Source organism: Giraffa tippelskirchi, chromosome 5, assembly GCF_054371585.1.
Source record: "Giraffa tippelskirchi isolate mGirTip1 chromosome 5, T2T-mGirTip1v1.2.pri, whole genome shotgun sequence".
Taxonomy (NCBI): Eukaryota; Metazoa; Chordata; class Mammalia; order Artiodactyla; family Giraffidae; genus Giraffa; species Giraffa tippelskirchi.
The window spans coordinates 121,683,460-121,704,504 of NC_137279.1; the positions used below are offsets into that span (position 1 = coordinate 121,683,460).

Sequence of the window (21,045 nt, forward strand, 5' to 3'; positions counted from 1 at the left end):
TTTGAATATGCAATGAGGCTTACAGTTCCTTCCTAGAAACTAAAGAATTATATTCTATTGCATCCCAAGAAACTCCTGTAAAAACTGCACTGGCATAGTTCATATGATAACTTGTTACAAGTTAGATAACATCAAGTTAGAGAATAAATTAACGTTTTTTCATATACAGAACACCTGACTTACCCTTGAAGGAAGTAATACTGAAATGATCCAGCTTGTTGAAGATTAAGTTTACAGTATTTATCAGAATCATCTTCTCTTTCTGTTGGATTTTCCCATTCCAGGGAATGGAATTTTTCTCGATTAAATGCTTCTCCAGGAAGTGGGTAATTTGTATATACAGTAACTGCTTTTCCTTGTAATGTTGGGCCCAATCGGAACTGAAGTTCAAACCCTAAACAAAAAGCACATTTCAATTAACTCATTGCAGGGCTTAAATTACCACATTAAAAAGATGTTTTACTTAAAAGTATTATGAAAATAATGATTTCTCAACTATGTTTAAAAGAACTCCAAATATTTAATGCTGTTTTTGGAACTACTTTGCATCCTAATTTAGCTTAATTTTGCATTTTAACATACAGTATATACCACAGAACTGTTCTGTACTGCCCTTCTCTTCTCCTGGAAATTTATACTCCTAGTCGCATGGCTACTTTGGGATATGCAAGTTATTACACAATCTCACTCCCCACCATTTCCATGAGCCCCTCACCCTCTTCCAAACCCCCACCTCCACTTCCTGAATTGACTGGTCAGAAGTGGACATCTAATCAGAGATATTCACTGGTATTTTTCAAGCTGAAACAGAGAAAGTGAGTTTCTCTGTTGTAGCAGAGTCTGTGATAATACGTAAATGTTGGGAGAACACAGGACAACTATCTTACCAGATAGAGCAGGCCCATCTTCCCCAAGAGAAGTCAGCCTCTAGAGAACAGAATTCAGATTTCTAACAAGAGTCTTAAAGGCATTTGAGCCCCTGATACCAACTATTCTCAATGTCTGCTCAAATTCAGAGATGTGATAATAGAGAGTTAACAAGTGGCTGTGTGGAGCTGATTGGTGTGGGGTGGTGAGGAACTCTGATTTGCAGTGTTTGTTGACTTCTAGAGGAAACAATCTCACCATGGTCAATATCACGCTACCAACATGACATCACTGAACATGGACCTAGGAAGAGATACTCACCATCAGCTCTTGACAGCCAACACAAGCAACTCCAGCATACTACAGCCTCTATCCCTGCTCTTCATGGTTTAGTTACTTAAGCCTTTCTTAGAATTCTGAAAGCTGAAACATTCTCACTTTTGCCTTAGTTTGACTATCTCTATTAAAATATATCTGAGATGTCTGTACTGTATTATGTCTTTTGCCATATAAGAAAAATTAACACATTATAGTCATAACTACTGTAAAGGAAAAATGTTTATTGGCTCAAGGCAAACTTTGATTATAATTATTAGAGTGTAAATATCCTGACTATAGTACAGTCTATTAGAAACATCGGGCACATAAATTTTAAACATGTGTGTAATATTTAAAAATTGAGGGCAAGAGGAGAAGGGGGTGGCAGAAGATGAAATGGCTAGATGGCATCGCTGACTCAATGGACATGATTTTGAGCAAACTCTGGGAGATACTGAAGGACATGGAAGCCTGGTATGCTGCAGTCCACGGGGCCGCAAAGAGTTTGACGTGACTGTGTGACTGAAAAACAACATTTAATTAATAATGGGCAATAATAACAGATGAAGGTAGGAACATTTAGTTTTACTGGTTATAATCTTCAAGTTTAAGAAACTTTTTGAGAAGAAAGAAGTATAGTAATAGCTAAGGGACAAAAATCAGAGCAGAGTAGGGAGGAAAGGAGTGATGGTAAGGAGTTGGTAGCAACGTTAACTTGGATGGTTATTGAAAAGTTGAAGGGCTTGGGAGAAGTGAGCAAGTTAGCCTCATGTTTAATCATGACCATGGAGGGAAAGATGCTTACTCCTTGGAAGGAAAGTTATGATCAACCTAGACAGCATTTTTTTTTTTTTTTTAATTTTAGTTGGGGGCTAATTACTTTACAATATTGTAGTAGTTTTTGCCATACATTGACATGAATCAGCCATGGGTTTACATGTGTTCCCCTTCCTGGACCCCCCTCCCACCTCCCTCCCCATCCCATCCCTCTGGGTCATCCCATTGCCCCAGTCCTGAGCATTTGTCTCATGCATCGAACATGGAATGGTGTTCTGTTTCACATATGATAATATACACGTTTCAATGCTATTCTCCCAGAACATCCCACCCTCACCTTCTCCCTCAGAGTCCATAAGACTGTTCTATGCATCTGTGTGTCTTATTCTGTCTCGCATATAGGGTTATCGTTACCATCTTTCAAATTCCATATATATGCATTAGTATACTGTATTGTTGTTTTTCTTTCTGGCTTACTTCACTCTGTATAATGGGCTCCAGTTTCATCCATCTCAATAGAACCGATTCAAATGTATTTTTTTTAATGGCTGAGTAATATTCCATTGTGTATATGTACCACAGCTTCCTTATCCATTTGTCTACTGATGGGCATCTAGGTTGCTTCCATGTCCTGACTATTGTAATCAGTGCTGCGATGAACATTGGGGTACATGCGTCTCTTTCAATTCTGGTTTCCTCGGTGTGTATGCCCAGCAGTGGGATTGCTGGGTCATATGGCACTTCTATTCCCAGTTTTTTAAGGAATCTCCACACTGTTCTCCATAATGGCTGTACTAGTTTGCATTCTCATCAACAGTGTAAGAGGGTTCCCTTTTCTCCACACCCTCTCCAGCATTTATTGCTTGTAGACTTTTGGATAGCAGCCATTCTGACTGGTGTGAAATGGTATCTCATTGTGGTTTTGATTTGCATTTCTCTAATAATGAGTGATGCTGAGCATCTTTTCATGTGTTTGTTAGACATCTGTATGTCTTCTTTGGAGAAATGTCTGTTTAGTTCTTTGGCCCATTTTTTGATTGGGTCATTTATTTTTCTGGAATTCAGCTGCAAGAGTTGCTTGTATATTTTTGAGATTAATTGTTTATCTGTTGCTTCATTTGCTATTAAGGCTGTCTTTTCACCTAGCTTATAGTTTCCTTTGTTGTGCAAAAGCTTTTAATTTTAATTAGGTCCCATTTGTTTATTTTTGCTTTTATTTCTGATATTCTGGGAGGTGGGTCATGGAGGATCCTGCTGTGATTTATGTCGGAGAGTGTTTTGCCTATGTTTTCCTCTAGGAGTTTTATAGTTTCTGGTCTTACGTTTAGATCTTTAATCCATTTTGAGTTTATTTTTGTGTATGGTGTTAGGAAGTGTTCTAGTTTCATTCTTTTACAAGTGGTTGACCAGTTTTCCCAGCACCACTTGTTAAAGAGATCATCTTTTCTCCATTGTATATTCTTGCCTCCTTTGTCGAAGATAAGGTGTCCATAGGTGTGTGGGTTTATCTCTGGGCTTTCTATTTTGTTCCATTGATCTATATTTCTATCTTTGTGCCAGTACCATACTAGACAGCATATTAAAAAGCAGAGACATTACTTTGCCAACAAAGGTCCATCTAGTCAAGTCTATGGTTTTTCCAGTAGTCATGTATGGATGTGAGAGTTGGACTATAAAGAAAGGTGAGCGCCGAAGAATTGTTGCTTTTGAACTGTGGTGCTGGAGAAGACTCCTGAGAGTCCCTTAGACTGCAAGGAGATCCAGCCAGTCCATCCTAAAGGAGATCAGTCCTTCGTGTTCACTGGAAGGACTGATGCTGAAGCTGAGACTCCAATACTTTGGCCACCTGATGCAAAGAGGTGACTCATTGGAAAAGACCCTGATGCTAGGAAAGATTGAGGGCAGGAGGAGAAAGGGATGACAGAGGATGAGATGGCTGGATGGCATTACCGACTCGATGGACATGGGTTTGGGTGGACTCAGGGAGCTGGTAATGGACAGGGAGGCTTGGCATGCTGCGGTTCATGGGGTCACAAAGAGTCAGACACAACTGAGCGGCTGAGCTGAACTGAACTGATGGAGGGAAAGTGCTGACCAAGCAAAGGAAACAGAAAGCACAAAGGATCCAGGGTCAAAACATGCCTGGTGGTTCCAGAAATAGCAAAAAGCTCTATATGGTTAGACTGGAGCAAGCTGGGGGAGGAATAGTATGGTAAGATGAAAGGAAGGTAACAAGGTAGTCAGATCATGCAGAGGCTTGAAGGCCACTGTAAGTATTTTGGCTTCTTCACTGACTCAAGTGAGTCAGTGAACAGTTTAGAGCAGGAGTGACAGGATCTAACTTGTGTATTAAAAATATCATTTTCAAGATATCTGCTTCTAGCCATAATGGAGTAATTGGTACTAGACTTGCTCTCTGCTGATAAACTAAAAGAACTATATGAAACAGCTGTTCTCAAAAATAGGTAGAGAAGAACTGTGATGCCTGAGATTTTCTATAAACTTTTTAGCTTTCGGACTAGAGGACCTTTCTGGGCTGTGACACAAGGAGCAGAAACAGTAATCTCACTGAGCTGAGGAGACAGAGATTAGTGCTTGGGAAGGGTGAAGAGAATGAAATCTTCAGGGCAGAGTATGACAAGAAGGGAGTTAAACAAAGAAAGAGCTCCAGAAATTTACCTAGAGTCGTGTTGAATCTGCCTGAAAACTAAACTGTACACAAATAGGGTTTGACTACATGAGGTGAGGTTGGGAAAAGAACAACTAGTGGAAGCTGTAAATTGAACAATTCCTAATGCTCACCCAGGTATGGGATACATTACAACTTTTAAGCATCCAGAACTAAGGAGACCTTGTTGAACAGCTGTTTTATTCAAGGGAGTCATGTCTTAAGTAACAGGGTTAAAGTGGTCCTAGAGTACAAACTAATATAAACCTATCCTATCAAAGCTTAAAAACAAGTCTCAAAAGGATTAAGTTGATCCACAAATAATGTAAGTGACTTCTAAAATAAAACTCACCACTCCTTTTAAGCAAGAAAACAATTCAGAGATAAAAACAGAACACTTACAATGTCCAGCATCCAATAAAAAACTGCTAAACAGAAACAGGAGGTAAGGGAGTTGACCACACAGATCTAGAATAGGGCATTCCACATAGGGAAAACAAGAGATCTAAATGGCTTGCAAGTTCTGCTTCTGGCAAAGATGGAATAACAGGGATTGGATTTACCATCTTCCCCAAAACTTAAAAGAAAGAAACTAACAATTAAAAAAAAAAATCAGACAAAATATATGAACTGATAATTTTTCAAGTCCCTGACATCAGGCAACAAAAGTCAGTGATCCCTGAGAGATGGAAAGTAAACAAGATGAGCCTTATAACTGCCCTATCTTGAAAGAGTTTATAGGCTGGGGGACAGGGAGAAGGAACCCAGGCAGACCTCAACTGACTTCCTGTGTTGAAGAGATGGAACTAAGAACTTGTGAAGATCAAGGCAGCTAGAGTTTTCAGATGAGAGTAGTGGCTGAGGAGGAGAAAGCTGCACAGAGAGAGAATTCCAGAGGTCTGGAAAAGGTATTCCTTGAGTATTCAGAAGAGTACTAGCCAGTGCATATCTGGGAGGAAAAATACCTGAGACCAGGAACAGAGTTTGTTCTCACCAGCTAGACTGAGAAAATTCATGAGGCACTGGGTAGAAAGTTCAGAAGGTTCTTGCTTCAGTAGTGGGGAATAATGAGCCTGAGGTAGGGCACAGGTCTAGACTGGCTTAACAAAGCATAGAAGTAAAACTCAAAAAGACAGTAATATTTCCAAGTAACTTAACTTCATTCCAGAACAAAGACCAAGAATATTTATATGAATCCCCAAATACCTATCACTCAACAAGGTAAAATTAATAATGTCTGGCATCTAAACAAAGATTACGAGACATACAAAGAAGGAAGAAAACACAATCCATGAATGACACAGATGTTGAACTAGTAGGCAAGGAAGGACTTCAGTTATCAAAACTGTATTCCATATGTTCAACATATTGGGTCCACACATGGAAAATATTAAGAAAAAATAAAAAAGATCCAAATTAAGGTTTTAGAGATTAAAACTACAACACCTGATAATGAAAAATACAGGCAACAGAATTAAGGGATGGTGAGACATGGCAGAAAAAAAGATGAGTGAATTTCAAGGCAAAGGAATAGAAACTATATAAAGAGAAACAAAGAGAGAAAAAAAATCTAAAAAATTGAAAAAGCATCAGACAATTCAAGTGATTAACATAAACGTAATTAGAGTACTCACAGGAGAGAAGAAAAGAGACAAATTATTTGAAGAAATAACAGGTAAAAATCCCCCAATTTGATGAAAAAAAAAAAACTTACAGATCTAAGAATTTAATATTCTTAATCTAAGAAATATGAAGAAAATTATACCAAAGAGCATCAGTATCAGATTGCTCAAAACCAGGGACAATGAGAATATTTTATAAGCAGCCAGAGAAGAAAAAAGACAAGAGTATGTACAGAGGAACAACGAAAAGAATGACAGCAGATTTTTCATGGGCAACAGTGCAAGAAAGAAGACAGTGGAGCAACATCTTTAAAAGTTTTGAAAAATTATAACAGTTGGCCTAGAATTCTATACCTGGTGAACATATATTTCACAAACAACAGTGATAAGAGTCAGGTTTTTCACTGTCAGAGAAAGATGTTATAAATAAGGAAGGGAGACAGATACAATGAACCCTGCTATGGTGATAAGATATGCCATGGTGATATGATATGCCATGGTGATATGATAAGCCGAGGTGATATGATATCATGATATAATATGATATGGTGATATGGTGATATGATATGATATGGTGACATGACATGATATGATATGCCAGGCTGGATGAAGCATAAGCCAGGAGAAATATCAATAACCTCAGGTACGCAGATGACACCACCCTTATGGCAGAAAGCAAAGAACTAAAGAGCCTCTTGATGAAAGTGAAAGAGGGGAGTGAAAAAGTTGGCTTAAAACTCAACATTCAGAAGGCTAAGATCATGGCATCTGGTCCCATCACTTCATGGCAAACAGATGGGGAAACAGTGGAAACAGTGACCAACTTTATTTTGGGGGGCTCCAAAATCACTGCAGATGGTGATTGCAGCCATGAAATTAAAAGATGCTTGCTCCTTGGAAGAAAAGTTATGACCAACCTAGACAGCATATTAAAAAGCAGAGACATTAGTTTGCCAACAAAGGTCTGTCTAGTCAAAGCTATGGTTTTCCAGTAGTCATGGATGGATGTGAGAGCTGGACTATAAAGAAAACTGAGAGCCAAAGAATTGATGCTTTTGAATGGTAGTGCTGGAAAAGACTCTTGAGAGTCCCTTGGACTGCAAGGAGATCCAACCAGTCCATCCTAAAGAAAATCAGTCCTGAATATTCATTGGAAGGACTGATGCTGAAGCTGAAACTCCAATACCTTGGCCACCTGATAGGAAGAACTGACTCACTAGAAAAGACCTTGATGCTGGGAAAGATTGAAGGAGGGAGGAGAAGGGGACGACAGAGGATGAGATGGTTGGATGGCATCACCGACTCGATGGACATGAGTTTGAGCAAGCTCTGGGAGTTGGTGATGGACAGGGAAGCCTGGCGTGCTGTAGTCCATGGGGTTGCAAAGAGTCAGACATGACTGAGCGACTGAACTGAACTGATGGTGATATAAATCAGAAATATGAGTAAGAACTGCTATTTATTTATATATCAAGAATGTCAGTTGGTCCAAGGCAAATCCTGAAGTAGAGAACATGTAGATATATTTCAGTCACTCTAAAATCACTCTTTGGAAGAAATAAATCCCTCACAGTGCTGTTTGACAGGTGGTAAATTCTACACCACAATATTAAACACTGGGTAAAACATTCTTTGTGAAGAAAAGATACCAGTGGAAGAGGTAAGAAAATGCTGGACTCTTCCAGTTTATTCTAATCCAATTAAATACTTCTATATTTGCTGAGGGAAACATGAATGTTCTGTTTTAAATCCTGCAATATGAATAATATGAGGGAATAGATGTTCTAGGCATTCCTAGAAAAAATTATAATTTATAATTAAGTGATAAGTACTGCTAACTATATTCCTGGATTGGACCAAAATATGGATATAAATTTACTCATAGTAAATGGATTTGGCAAGCAAGAAACAAATTATTCAAATGGAGTTATCAAGTAACTTTGCCAAAATTGAGGGACTCACTTTTACTTCTCACACTACACAGTGAAACTATTAATTTTTTCCAAGTAGCTACATGCACAAATTTTTCTATAAAGCAATTTGGCACAAATATACTAAGAATATTAATAAAGTTTATATTACTGGCTAATAATTTCATAAAGACATTTATGTTCTAGGCAATTAATCAGTGATGTAAACATAGATCATAAAGATGTTCATCACAGTTTCATTTATTATAATTAAACTCACAACAAATTAAATATATAAATGATTAAGAATTATTAAATAAATCATGGTACAAATGGTATTCGGTAAGCAGGAATATAATAAAGCCACTATAAATCATATTATCAAGGGATATTTAATAATATGTTACTTTCAATATTTTGTTACATTTTATGTGTCTATAAGCTGCTGCTGCTGCTGCTGCTGCTAACTCACTTCAGTCGTGTCCGACCCTGTGCAACCCCATAGATGGAAGCCCACCAGGCTCCCCCGTCCCTGGGATTCTCTAGTCAAGAATACTGGAGTGGGTTGCCATTTCCTTCTCCAGTGCATGAAAGGGAATAGTGAAAGTGAAGTTGCTCAGTCATGTCCAACTCTTAGTGACCCCATGGACTGTAGCCTACCAGGCTCCTCCGTCTATGGGATTCTCCAGGCAAGAGTACTGGAGTGGGGTGCCATTGCCTTCTCCTACTGCTGCTAAATCGCTTCAGTCATGTCTGACTCTGTGCGACCCCACAGACGGCAGCCCACCAGGCTCCCCTGTCCCTGGGATTCTCCAGGCAAGAACACTGGAGTGGGTTGCCATTTCCTTCTTCAATGTATGAAAGTGAAAAGGGAAAGTGAAGTCGCTCAGTCGTTTGCGACTCTTAGGGACCCCATGGTCTGCAGCCTACGAGGCTCCTCTGTCCATGTGTCTACATAGACCTTCTGAAATCCTTTCTAGGAAAAAGTATGATGACATATGGCAGTAAGCAGGGAGATGGAATTTACACATCATGATACTATAAGCAGGTATTAAAAGTGTTTAGACAGTATAAACACAATTTTGTTTTGAAACAAAAAGCATAGAAAAATGACTTTTATACCTTTTTATAATTTTGTAATTGGGAAATATCATTTTTATATTAGAGCTATTATTATGAAGAGAGAGACTGAGAAAAGTAAATTGCCCAAAGGATTAAAATATGAAGTTTTAATATTTAAGTGATTTTGAGAACTACATTTCCAAGAATGATTTATTATAGAAGTAATGGTGTCATTCTGAAGTACAAATATCAGAGATCAGCTATCTGAGGACAGTTAAACAATCTGTCCCCTGTTCAGCTTATACAAATATTGTTTTTATAATTACACAAGGATTCAAAGAACTTGTAGTACAAAGGTTAAAACTCATCCAAAACCTCTAAAACAGTATTTGGATCAGTGGTCTACCTTTGGAAGAAAATGACAAGTATTCTCCAAATATGAATATTTAGTTATATAATATATATTATGATAATTTAATAGATTATATAATTTATAAAACACAAAATAAGGATAAGATATAAATAAAATGACAATATTTTAAATAATTAATTTTATTTATTAGTTAATGGAACAAATCTTTTAACTCTCACTAAAAATTAGTAATCTCCCTCATAAAGTAATGTGATTAAATACATTTCATTAATTTTGAAAGTCTTGGTTTAATATTTTGTGATAAAGTAATTTAAAGTCCTGTTTATTTAGTGGTCTCAGATTTTAAAAAAAAAATGTAATGCAAAGATACTCAAATCCTAATGGATAAAGTTCTTGGTAGCTATGTGTACTAATCCATGATTTTAACTTTTCAAATCCATTCATTAATTATGCAAATATTTATGTTGAAATGTGCTTGTAAATATATATATATATATTTCCCTGACATATATCAATTTTTTTATAAGCTAAAGAGATGTCCCATTTTATATATTAAAGAGGTGATCTGAAAACCAACTAAAATACTTTATTGGGTAGATTTTAAACAGATCAGAAAATTTTGTTATCACTTTTTAAAGTGAGTAGATATTCATTTATATGGGTGAAATCATATGATGGACTTGTTACTAAAAACACATATTTAAAATGCTCTCCCTATAGCAAGGGTTGGTAAACTATATCCCCTATCTTTAAATAGTGTCTTACTGGAACAGTCACACCACTCATTTATGTATTATCTATGGCCGCTTTCACAGTACAATGGTCAAGTTGAGTTGCTGCAATTGAAAGCATGCAGCCTGCAAAGCTGAAAATATTTGCCATTTGAATCTTTATAGGAAAGAAATGTACTGAACTCTACAGCATCAATTTCCAGCAAAAGCAATTTACTTTCTCATTCATGTTTACCTTAGAGTTAGACTGTGTTTAATTTTTCTGAGAATATTTTCTAAGTACACTATAGAAAGCTACATGTCATTTCTGAAAAGGACAAAAACAGCAAATTTCAAACACTCTCTAACTCATCTTTAAGTTTGACAACCTCTTGAGGTAAAACAGAAATTTATGGTTACACTGCTTCTCATTACAAAGTGTGGTTAAGAGTCTACTATTTAAGATAATGTAACTTGCATATCTATTTAACCTGGCTTAGATAAAAGTATAATTCATGGCAACATAATGTAAACAAACCAGTGACACTGTGACTGTCAACCTCTTATAGACCTATAACCTCCACTTTTTCCTCAGAATATATCTTTTTTGTATATAACTCAACTGATATATGAACCAAGAGCATCAAATCAATTCATATATTAGCAAAATTTAATTATTTTTATATTAAAAAATTTTTTTGGTTGTGCCACACACCTTATGGGATGTTAGTTCCCTGACCAGGGATCAAACCTGGGTCCTTGACAGTGATAACACTGAGACCTAACCAATGGACCACCAGGGAATTTCTCTTAACTAATTTTAACTAATCAAAATAGGTAGATACACAGAGAGACAAAAGGAAAGAGAGAAGAGAAAGAAAATTAAATCCTATTCTTTCTATATCCTGATAGGCAGTGCATACCTGAAAGGGTATATATAGCCACTCTGCAACCTCTAATCCATATTCCTGAAACTAAAATTTTTATATACAGTAAATGAAACATCAGAATACCTAGAGTATGTCAGTTTCCATAATTAATAGCTCAGTTTGCTAAAATTAGCTTAGAACAGCAGTACATGGTGTGGCTATCTTATTCCTCACACACTAGGAATACTTTTCTCAGATTAGCCATTTCCCTCTTGCAGGCAATAAAACTAGCAAGGTGAGAAATTACACTATTACTGTAAACTAAGTTTTTCTACCTTATTCCCTCCACTCAATTTATAGAAACTTGACTCCTAATCAAGGAACCTCTATAAATGTTTTCTTTTAAAACAAGTAAAAATTTAAATTTGACCAACCTACATAAAAAGTGAAAGAATCCCAGGTGTGAGAAATAATGACTTTTACTCATTATTCTGCCACTAAATGAGACAAGAAAGACAGGGAAAGGCTAATTACTTGGTCTTGTACTTGTTAAATTAGAAGAGTCCATAGAGATATTAGCCTTGAAAATGAGGAGGAATCATTTTTTAGGCAAAAGTGAAAAGGAAAGAAAAATGAAGAAGGGCTTGGTGAAAGAACCAAAATTTGCCAGAGCTTTTCTTTACACCTAATTGGTCACCAAGTCCTATGAATTTTAAAATATCTTATACTCTGTCCGCTTTTTTTTTTAAACCCTAATGTAGTTAAACCAGACATATTTGTAAAATAGTCTTATTCATGATTTCTTGCCTCCAATGTCCCTTCTCTTCATCTTTCACAGTACAATTATCTTCTAAAATAATAGAGTGAATCATTACTGCACAAAAAATTCGACATGCTCCCATTTATATCATTTGGATGAATTTACTGGCTTTATCAGAGTTAGAGTCAACCATATTATTCAGAGCTCCTTCTTCAAACAGCTAGGCTAGCTTTAATTGGCACTTTAGTAGAGATCACCCAGCAAGGATTTATTAGCTGTTGTACATTGCACTACATTTGTAATACTGTTTCTATCTTTACAGATCTTAAACTATAGTTGGACACTAAGATTTTAGATACTGCTATACTGTTAAGCACTTGACTGTCCTGTGTCCACTGTGTAATCAAATCAAGGAAAAGAGACACCAACAAATTAATAAAAAGCTTCACAGAGGAAGTAGAATTTTAGCTGAAGGTTGAGAGGGAGGCAGCACATAAAATGATAGTAAAGGAATTTAATAGACACAGAGGAATCTGACAGGAGTGGAGGGGTAAGAACAGGCATAAGAAAAGCCACTCCGAATGGAATTAACAAGGGAAGTGTAAAGATGTAGGACACTAATAATGATGAACAATGAGATAAAATCTTGGCTAGGGAAGGTGGATCCCATTTTAGAATCCTGGAAGCCAGGCAGAGGTGTTTAAACAACCTTATAAACATCAATTAATAAAAAGAGAAGAGATAGCATAAGAAGATTATTTCAGCATCCATATTCAGGCACATGGAAGAGACAGGCAGGCAAGAGGGGACATTTGGAAAGAAATTACAGGGTTTAAAGAGAAGCTGTAGTTAAAGAGAAGAAATTCCAAAGAAGAGCACAAAGTTTCTAGTCTTGGAAACTATGAAAATGGAGACATCACTAAAGTAAACAGGAAAGCTGAGAAGCAAAAACATATGAGAATTGTGAGGAGATGGTTTTGGACATGTTAGATTTAAGCAAAACCAACTGGAGCTATCCTCAGGCTCTTCCATATCATGATAGTGAGATGAAGGCAAGAATCCAGGGTAAGAATTGACAGATATAGTGATCTAGCCTTTGTATCTATTTGGGGCTTTAAAACCATTTATTATTAATTTTGAGCCTCAAAACTCAGCAATGTAGAAAAGGGGAAATTAATACCTTCACATCACAAATAATGTTTAGAATTAATGTGACTTGCCCAAAGTCAAACAATTTGTTAGCAGCAGAGTCAGGAAAATTCTAGCTCTCTACTCTTGCCATTACAATCACTTGCTTCTAAGAAGCAAGCAAAGTTTAAGGTCTTTCTTCCAAAAGGAGTCATCAGTATGGAGGCAACAGCTGAGGCCATGAGAACGTATACTTCTTTGAGGGCAGGAGAAGTGAAAAAAGAAAGGATTCCTTGAAGACATACATAATCAAAATGTGGAAGAAGAAAGTTCAGCAAAGACACCACCAAGCTGACAGGAGTACTCAAGAGGATGGGGGGAAAAAAAAATCAAAACCAGAAAACTGCAGAGTCAGGAAAGCCAAAAATGGAGTTAGTACTTAGTGATCTTAAGTTCAGCACTGGAGTTGGAAGAAGATGAAGATTTGCCATGGAGGAAACATTTGACGGCCGAAATTTTTTTTTTAAAAATTAGCTCTTGAGAAATTCAGGGGAAAATTTTCTTCAAAATGTTTACTACTATCGACATCCATTTGGTAGGATGAGAGAGGGAATGGCATTTTACTTTTCATACATTAAACTTCTACTTCACAAGTTATGTTAACATAAATGAGTGTGAATTTTTTTTTTCAATGTTGTAAAATATAAGCCTAAGAAAATAATGCATCTATTTGATTAATCTTATAGGAATATAATTTGATCTTTTAAATCACAGCTAGAATATATTTCAACACACCTTGATCAATTATTTCGCTTTTGATTTGGCAAAAAAATTTTCAACTTTTACCTTCTCCACAGTTGGGAGGCTTTTGATAAACATAAATAATTGTTTACTTTTTGCTGTGATCTATTTTACTAATGCAAATGTCCAGTAAAGGAAAAGAGTGAGAGCTATAAAACAGCAAAACTATAGACATATGCAAAGTAAAATTACTTATGAAACAATTTGCCAAGTTTTAATAGTAAATGCTAATGGAAATATACTGTCAATCTTCTGATTATAAATGCAATTTCTGTCTTAAGTGGAAGTTAGCAAGCTAAGTAAAGTGAATTTTTTATCCTCATTCTAACATGACAAATAAAACTTTTTCACTTTCATCAGTGATATTTTTTAGAACACAGAAATGTCTTCACACAAATCAGGTTTAGAAAAGTCCTTGGAAATTATATCTAAAGTCAGAAAAAGTTAGTGACAATGAATTAAAAATGTAAAAGACACAGAGCTAATCAAATGACTTGCTACTGACCTTGTTCAAGTCTGAAGAGGGTCCTTTCCAGCTTTTCCATTTCATTCAGTAGTAAAATCCTAATCTGTTTACTGTGTCCCATTTTGGCTTCTAGAGGATTTGAAATCTTTCAGAATTAACAGAACTCCAAAATCGAATGAGTTGCCCCTATGAAACGAGAAAGGAATTAAGATAAAGAAAATAACTATTATCTTAAATTCTCTAGGGCTGACAGCCACATACTTACATCTTCAAAACGTGTTTTTAACCCTATCAGAGAATGAATCTTATAAATAAGAACGGAAGAAGCAAATTGAAAAGTTGTTTCCTCCCTTCGAGCACAAGACCAAGGCAAAAATTACAATAGAAAAAAATGAAGTATTTTCATAGAACAGCAATACGTTGTGGAAAACCTGAGGTTGGGTAGGGGGTAAAATTCCCAGCCCCAAGCCAAGCGACTCTGAAGGCTTCATATGGCACTTCTGCTTACAAGAGATTAGCCTGCTCAAAGATAACAGGTGGGAGATCTCCCCATTCCCAAATTCGGGTCGGAAACCACCAATGGGGAGATGAGAACAGAAGGAAGCAGTTGTTGCCCCTGGCATAGCTGCCGTGAACATAGAATGTACAGACAGAGCTATAGATAGAAAGAACGCATTTCCCCGGGAGGCCGGCGGCATTCCTAGCACTTACACCGAGCAAGTTATACGTGCGGCGTCTGGGACACTGCGGGACCCGCGACTCCGGTGTTAAAAGAGTCGGGGGAGGAGACGGGAAGGAAAGCTACAGGGGAAAGGCAGGCTGCCCAGGCGCAGAAGGAAGCTGCAGACAAGGAAGGCCGGGCGCCGTGAAGGGCAAAGGGAGGGGCGGCGGCAGCCGGGGCAGGGCCGACGCCGCCGTGTGAGTGGCAGAGAGCTTCTCCGTGACTCCGCCTCGCGCCGGTCCCCGGGGAGACCCTCGATCCCCTCGGGGCCTCAAGAGCACACAGCCGGGGTGGGAGCTGACAGGTCCCCTCGCCCACTTCCGGGAGGCTCGGCACCAGTTCTCCGGGACCGCTAGTCTCGCGAGAGTCCAGTCGTTGTTGGCCCAGGCCTGGGAGACTGCTGTGAGCCGCTTTTTTCTCTCGCCCCTAGGGAGGTGCGACGGCCGGGGCGTGCTTCTTTTATTGTCTGGGAGCTAGCAGTTGAGCATTAAAATGCTGCGGTAGAGGGCTAGGTAGAGCTGCACTAGAGGATTATTTTGTGAACTCGCTGAATGGCGAGAGGCAAGCCACCTGGCTTCTTTTGCGTTTTCTACCGCATGTTTTGTGTCATCGTTTTGATCCTTTTACGTGGCCTCGGTTTACCTGGCTTAAATTCTCTGAGCCTTGATTTCCTCATGTCTAAAATGAGGGGCCTGGCTACAGTCTCGGACATTCTATCCTTCTCGTGTCCACATCTACCTGACTGCAGACATGGCAAGACTAGGTAGGTAAAGCGTGGCCAGTCTGCAAACAATCAACAGGGCAAATACACTTGCGTTTATAACATCTGGTTGTACCTAATATACACTGCATAGACTGGAAGATCGTCAAAGATTAAGAATCTATATTGGCTGCAGCTGCACGTGTATCAGGTCAGCCATTCAGAAGATGGTGCGGATGCCCAAGGAGATATTCATGGCTGAGGGAAAAGGAAAGCCCGTCTTCCAGGAAAAATGGACAAAAGGTTTGGAGTATGGAGAAGAATCTTGATTTCTTTATTGTGGAATTACTGTAGGTCCAAGAAGAATAATGGGTTAAAAACTAAAGATACCAAAATGTTCACTTGTTTCAGTAGTTTCCTGAGAATGCCTAGTTACAAATGGTCCAAAACTGAGTTTGGGAACGCACAGCTCGTTTATTCATTCAACGGATAGTTTTTTGAGCACCTACCATTAGCCAGGCTCAAAGGTACTGGGAATGCAGCAATGAAACAAAGTCATTGCCTCAGGGAACTCCTCCATGTGATTGGTGGGAGACTGATAAACAAGTAAATTATGTAAGATAATTAATTAAAGGTTGTAAGATAATCACGATGGTGTGATCACTCACCTAGAGCCAGACATCCTGGAATGTGAAGACAAGTGGGCCTTAGAAAGCATCACTACGAACAAAGCTAGTGGAGGTGATGGAATCCCAGTTGAGCTATTTCAAATCCTGAAAGATGATGCTGTGAAAGTGCTGCCCTCCATATGCCAGCAAATCTGGGAAACTCAGCAGTGGCCACAGGACTGGAAAAGGTCAGTTTTCATTCCAATCCCAAAGATAGGCAATGCCAAAGAATGTTCAAACTGCTGCACAATTGGACTCATCTCACATGCTAGTAAAGTAATGCTCAAAATTCTCCAAGCCAGGCTTCAGCAATACGTGAACCGTGAGCTTCCAGATATTCAAGCTGGTTTTAGAAAAGGCAGAGGAACCAGAGATCAAATTGCCAACATCCGCTGGATCATCAAAAAGCAAGAGAGTTCCAGAAAAACATCTATTTCTGCTGTATTGACTATGCCAAAGTCTTTGACTCTGTGGATCACAATAAACTGTGGAAAATTCTGAAAGACATGGGAATACCAGACCACTTGACCTGCCTCTTGAGAAACCCGTATGCAGGTCAGAAAGCAACAGTTAGAACTGGACATGGAACAACAGACTGGTTCCAAATAGGAAAAGTAGTATGTCAAGGCTGTATATTGTCACCCTGCTTATTTAAATTATATACAGAGTACATCATGAGAAACGCTGGGCTGGAAGAAGCACAAGCTGGAATCAAGATTGCCAGGAGAAATATCAATAACCTCAGATATACAGATGACACCACCCTTATGGCAGAAAGTGAAGAAGAACTGAAGAGCCTCTTGATGAAGGTGAAAGAGGAGAGTGGAAAAGTTGGCTTAAAGCTCAACATTCAGAAAACTAAGATCATGGCATCTGGTCCCATCACTTCATGGGAAATAGTTGGGGAAACAGTGTCAGACTTTTTTTGGGGGGGGGCTCCAAAATCACTGCAGATGGTGACTGCAGCCATGAAATTAAAAGATGCTCACTCCTTGGAAGCAAAGTTATGACCAACCTAGACAGCATATTAAAAAGCAGAGACATTACTTTACCAACAAAGGTCCATCTAGTCAAAGCTATGGTTTTTCCAGTAGTCATGGATGGATGTGAGAGTTGGACTGTGAAGAAAGCTGAGCGCCGAAGAATTGATGCTTTTGAATTGTAGTGTTGGAGAAGACTCTTGAGAGTCCCTTGGACCGCAAGGAGATCCAACCAGTCCATCCTAAAGAAAATCAGTCCTGAATATTCATTGGAAGGACTAATGTTGAAGCTGAAACTCCAATACTTTGGCCACCTGATGCAAAGAGTTGACTCATTGGAAAAGACCCTAATGCTGGGAAGGATTGGGGGCAGAAGGAGAAGGGGACGACAGAGGATGAGATGGTTGGATGGCATTACCGACTTGATGGACACGAGTTTGGGTAAGCTCTGGGAGTTGATGATGGACAGGGAGGCCTGGCGTGCTGTGATTCATGGGGTCATAAAGAGATGGACACGACTGAGCGACTTAACTGAAGTGAACTGAACTGGACTGACTTAAGACTTTATGTCTTATAAAGCTAAGAAAGGGAAAATGGAAGAATCAGGACAGGGTGGTTTGCAATTTTAAGTACAATTATCAGTAAAGGACTTGCTGGTAAATTGACATTTGATCCAAAACAGAGAAAGAAGATGGAGGATATCCAGGGTAAGAGGGTTATACACAGAGGTACCAGAAGTGCAGGAGCCTGGAGGTAGCAGCATACTTGGTGAATTCAAGAAGGCAGTTGTAGCTGAGTAAAGGAGGAAGTGGTAAGGAATTAGGACAGATAGATGGGGTGGGGTGGGTGGTCAGAACCTAAAAGGCTTTGTAGGCTGTTGTAAGGGCTTAGGCTTTTGTTCTGGCAAAAAGAACCATTGGAGGATTTTGAACAGAGGAGTGACATAATCAACTGACATTTTAAAATGATCACTTGTCAACTTCATAAGTGTTGAACAATCGTGTCTGACTCTTTGTGACCCCATGGACTGTAGCCCACCAGGCTCCTCTGTCTATGGAATTTTCCAGGCAAGAATTCTGGAGTGGGTTGCCATTCCCTTCTCCAGGGCATCTTCCCAACCTAGGGATTGAAGCCAGATCTCCTTCATTGCAGGCAGATTCTTCACTGTTTGAGCATATAAGATGTAAGATGTGGTGAAGAAGGAAGCAAAGAGATCTCTTAAGAATCTATTTCAATTATCCAAGCAAGATATAGTGCTGTGTGTGTGTGTGTGTGTGTGTGTGTGTGTGTGTGTGTGTAGCAGTGAAGGTGGTGAGAACTTCTTGAGCTATGAATCTTTTAATGGTCAAGCTTACCATTTGCTGGTGGAGAGAAAAGGAGTAAGGGATGATTCATAAGTTTTTAGCTTGAGCAACCAGAACATCACTGTCCAATAGAAATATAATGTGCTGCACAGGTAATGAAAATTCTCCTTCTAGCCACATCAAAAAAAGTAAAAAGAAACAGCTGAAATCAATTTTAATCATATATTTTATTTATGATCATTTCAACACATAAATAATTGAAGTTATTAATAAAATATTTTAGATTATTTTTTCATACTGTCTTTTAAACATAAGGTATATTTTACACTTACAGCATGTCTCAGTTCTGATAGTGACATTTCAAGTGCTTGATTGCTTCATTTGTCAAGTGGCTACTGTGTGGACAGTACAGAAGAAGCTGTCATTTAATGAGAGAGGAAACAAACGGGAGGAGGGTGAAATTCAGAAGTTCAGTCAGACTGTCAACAAGCAAGTGAAGATGATTGTTCATTTGCTTGGATGACTGTCAAACATCCAAGTAGAGATATTTAATTACCATTTGTAGCTGTTGTCTCCAAAGTAGTAGTTTTCAAGTTGTGAGCTGTAACCCACTGAGGGTTGTAAAGTCGATTTATTGGTTGTAACCAACAGTTTTTTAAAGTGAAATAAAGATCTGAATGCGTTGCATCTAGTAAAAGTATTATTTCACAAAGGTTCTGTTTCTATTATGTAGATTTTGATACACTGGGTCGTATATTCCTCCTGGGAGTCAGAGTTAAAAACAAGTTTGAGAGCCTCTGCTCTAGAATATAGAATGTATGTAAAATAATAATTCATGATTTGAAATGGTGCCTGAGTTTGAATTCCAGCTCTGCCACTAACCAGCTGTGAGGCTTTGGAAAATACTCAACTTCTTTGGGCTTTGGGCTTTCCAACTGTAAAGTAAGGATAAAAATAGTTGTAGTTTAGTCACTAAGTTACATCTGACTCTTTCGCAACCACATAGAAAGTAGCCTGCTAGATTCCTCTGTCCATGAGAGTCCCAAGGCAAGAATACTGAAGTGAGTTGCCATTTCCTTCTCCAGGGAATCTTCCTGGCCCAGGGATTGAACTCAGTATGCATCGACATGTGAAATTTTCTTTGCCACTGAGCCACCTGGGAAGCCCAAGGATAAGCATAGTAACTGCTGTTAATTAAACAGGGACCTAAGAACTGTTCCTAATACATACTGATTACTGTGTAAGTGCAAATATCAGAGCAAAGGGGGTCCTGGCCATATTGTGAAACACAGTCCACAGTCATGTTTGTGTCTAGTCTCTCCTTTCCACACCATGTTCTGCTTTCAGATTCTCCTATCACTGTTTCATCACACTGCCCACCTGTTGATGTGTCATGTCCAGGGTTCCAAAATTAGCCTTTCCTGCTGTCCTTCCTCCAACAAAACACTCACTTCAGTGTCCCATATTTCAACCAGGTATAAGAAGTAAAACTGATTGATGAAGTAAATTCGTTTAGTAGTGAATTTTTCTTACACAAAGACTTGAATTTTAAAAGATTTGTTAATCCAAATTTCATATTGTGAAAAGAGTGAAGAGTGTTAAGTAATGAAAATATTATGATTGAATATGATGTTTCTAAGATTAAATTTACAAGCCCTCATGGTATTCTTTTTAAAATGAAAGGTCACACTGCATGCTATTTGTGCAGTTCTTGGAATGCCAATGAATTTGCAGTCTAGGGCGACAACGGTGCCAATGTGCAGGCTTCATTTTGGTGAACATTTATCATGTGCTTGTCCTGTGCATAACTGTGATCTATATATACACAATAGCCTCATGTTGGAGTTGTTGGGAGAAAACTCTCCTTGAGGAACAACTGATGGATAATCTCAGTTGTTTGGCAGAGACTTTAGTGTTTTCTAAAACACTGATTAATATTAATATACCTGGGGAATGGGAGAAGGGTTGTGGTCAGAAGGGACTTTCTTCAGGTTTGTGTGTGTATGTACGTATTTGCTGAAAGAAAAGAAGTTGTTTGAGGTCTTATTTATGGTTAGGCACCAACTCTGTGAGCTTCTGAATCTGAAGTGGAGGGGCTGCCTTATTTGGTTTTTTTTTTTTTTTTTTATAAATTTATTTATTTTACTTGGGGGCTAATTACTTTACAATATTGTAATAGTTTTTGCCATACATTGACAAGAATCAGCCATGGGTTTACATGTGTTCCCCTTCCCGAACACATGTAAACCCATGGCTGATTCTTGTCAATGTATGGCAAAAACTATTACAATATTGTAAAGTAATTAGCCCCCAGTATTTTCTGCGTACTTTATTTTGTAGC

General features: G+C 38.3%; 1 protein-coding gene across 6 annotated transcripts in view; it reads right to left on the reverse strand.

Moving 5' to 3' along the window:
- AGL (amylo-alpha-1,6-glucosidase and 4-alpha-glucanotransferase) overlaps nucleotides 1-15,397 on the reverse strand; it is an 80,507-nt gene extending 65,110 nt beyond the window's left edge. For 2 of the 6 annotated variants that reach the window (XM_081493250.1, XM_081493248.1), the window contains exons 1-3: nucleotides 14,597-14,837; nucleotides 14,371-14,517; nucleotides 184-394 (exon numbers count right to left, since the gene is read on the reverse strand). In XM_081493250.1, coding sequence (XP_081349376.1) covers nucleotides 184-394; nucleotides 14,371-14,452 — 293 coding nt within the window. In that variant the 5' untranslated portion in view covers nucleotides 14,453-14,517; nucleotides 14,597-14,837. Of the gene's footprint in view, nucleotides 1-183; nucleotides 395-14,366; nucleotides 14,518-14,596; nucleotides 14,838-15,042 lie in introns of those variants that run through there. The other 4 variants (XM_081493249.1, XM_081493247.1, XM_081493251.1 and 1 more) reach the window with 4 other exon arrangements.
- Between the last annotated feature and the right edge of the window lie 5,648 nt (nucleotides 15,398-21,045).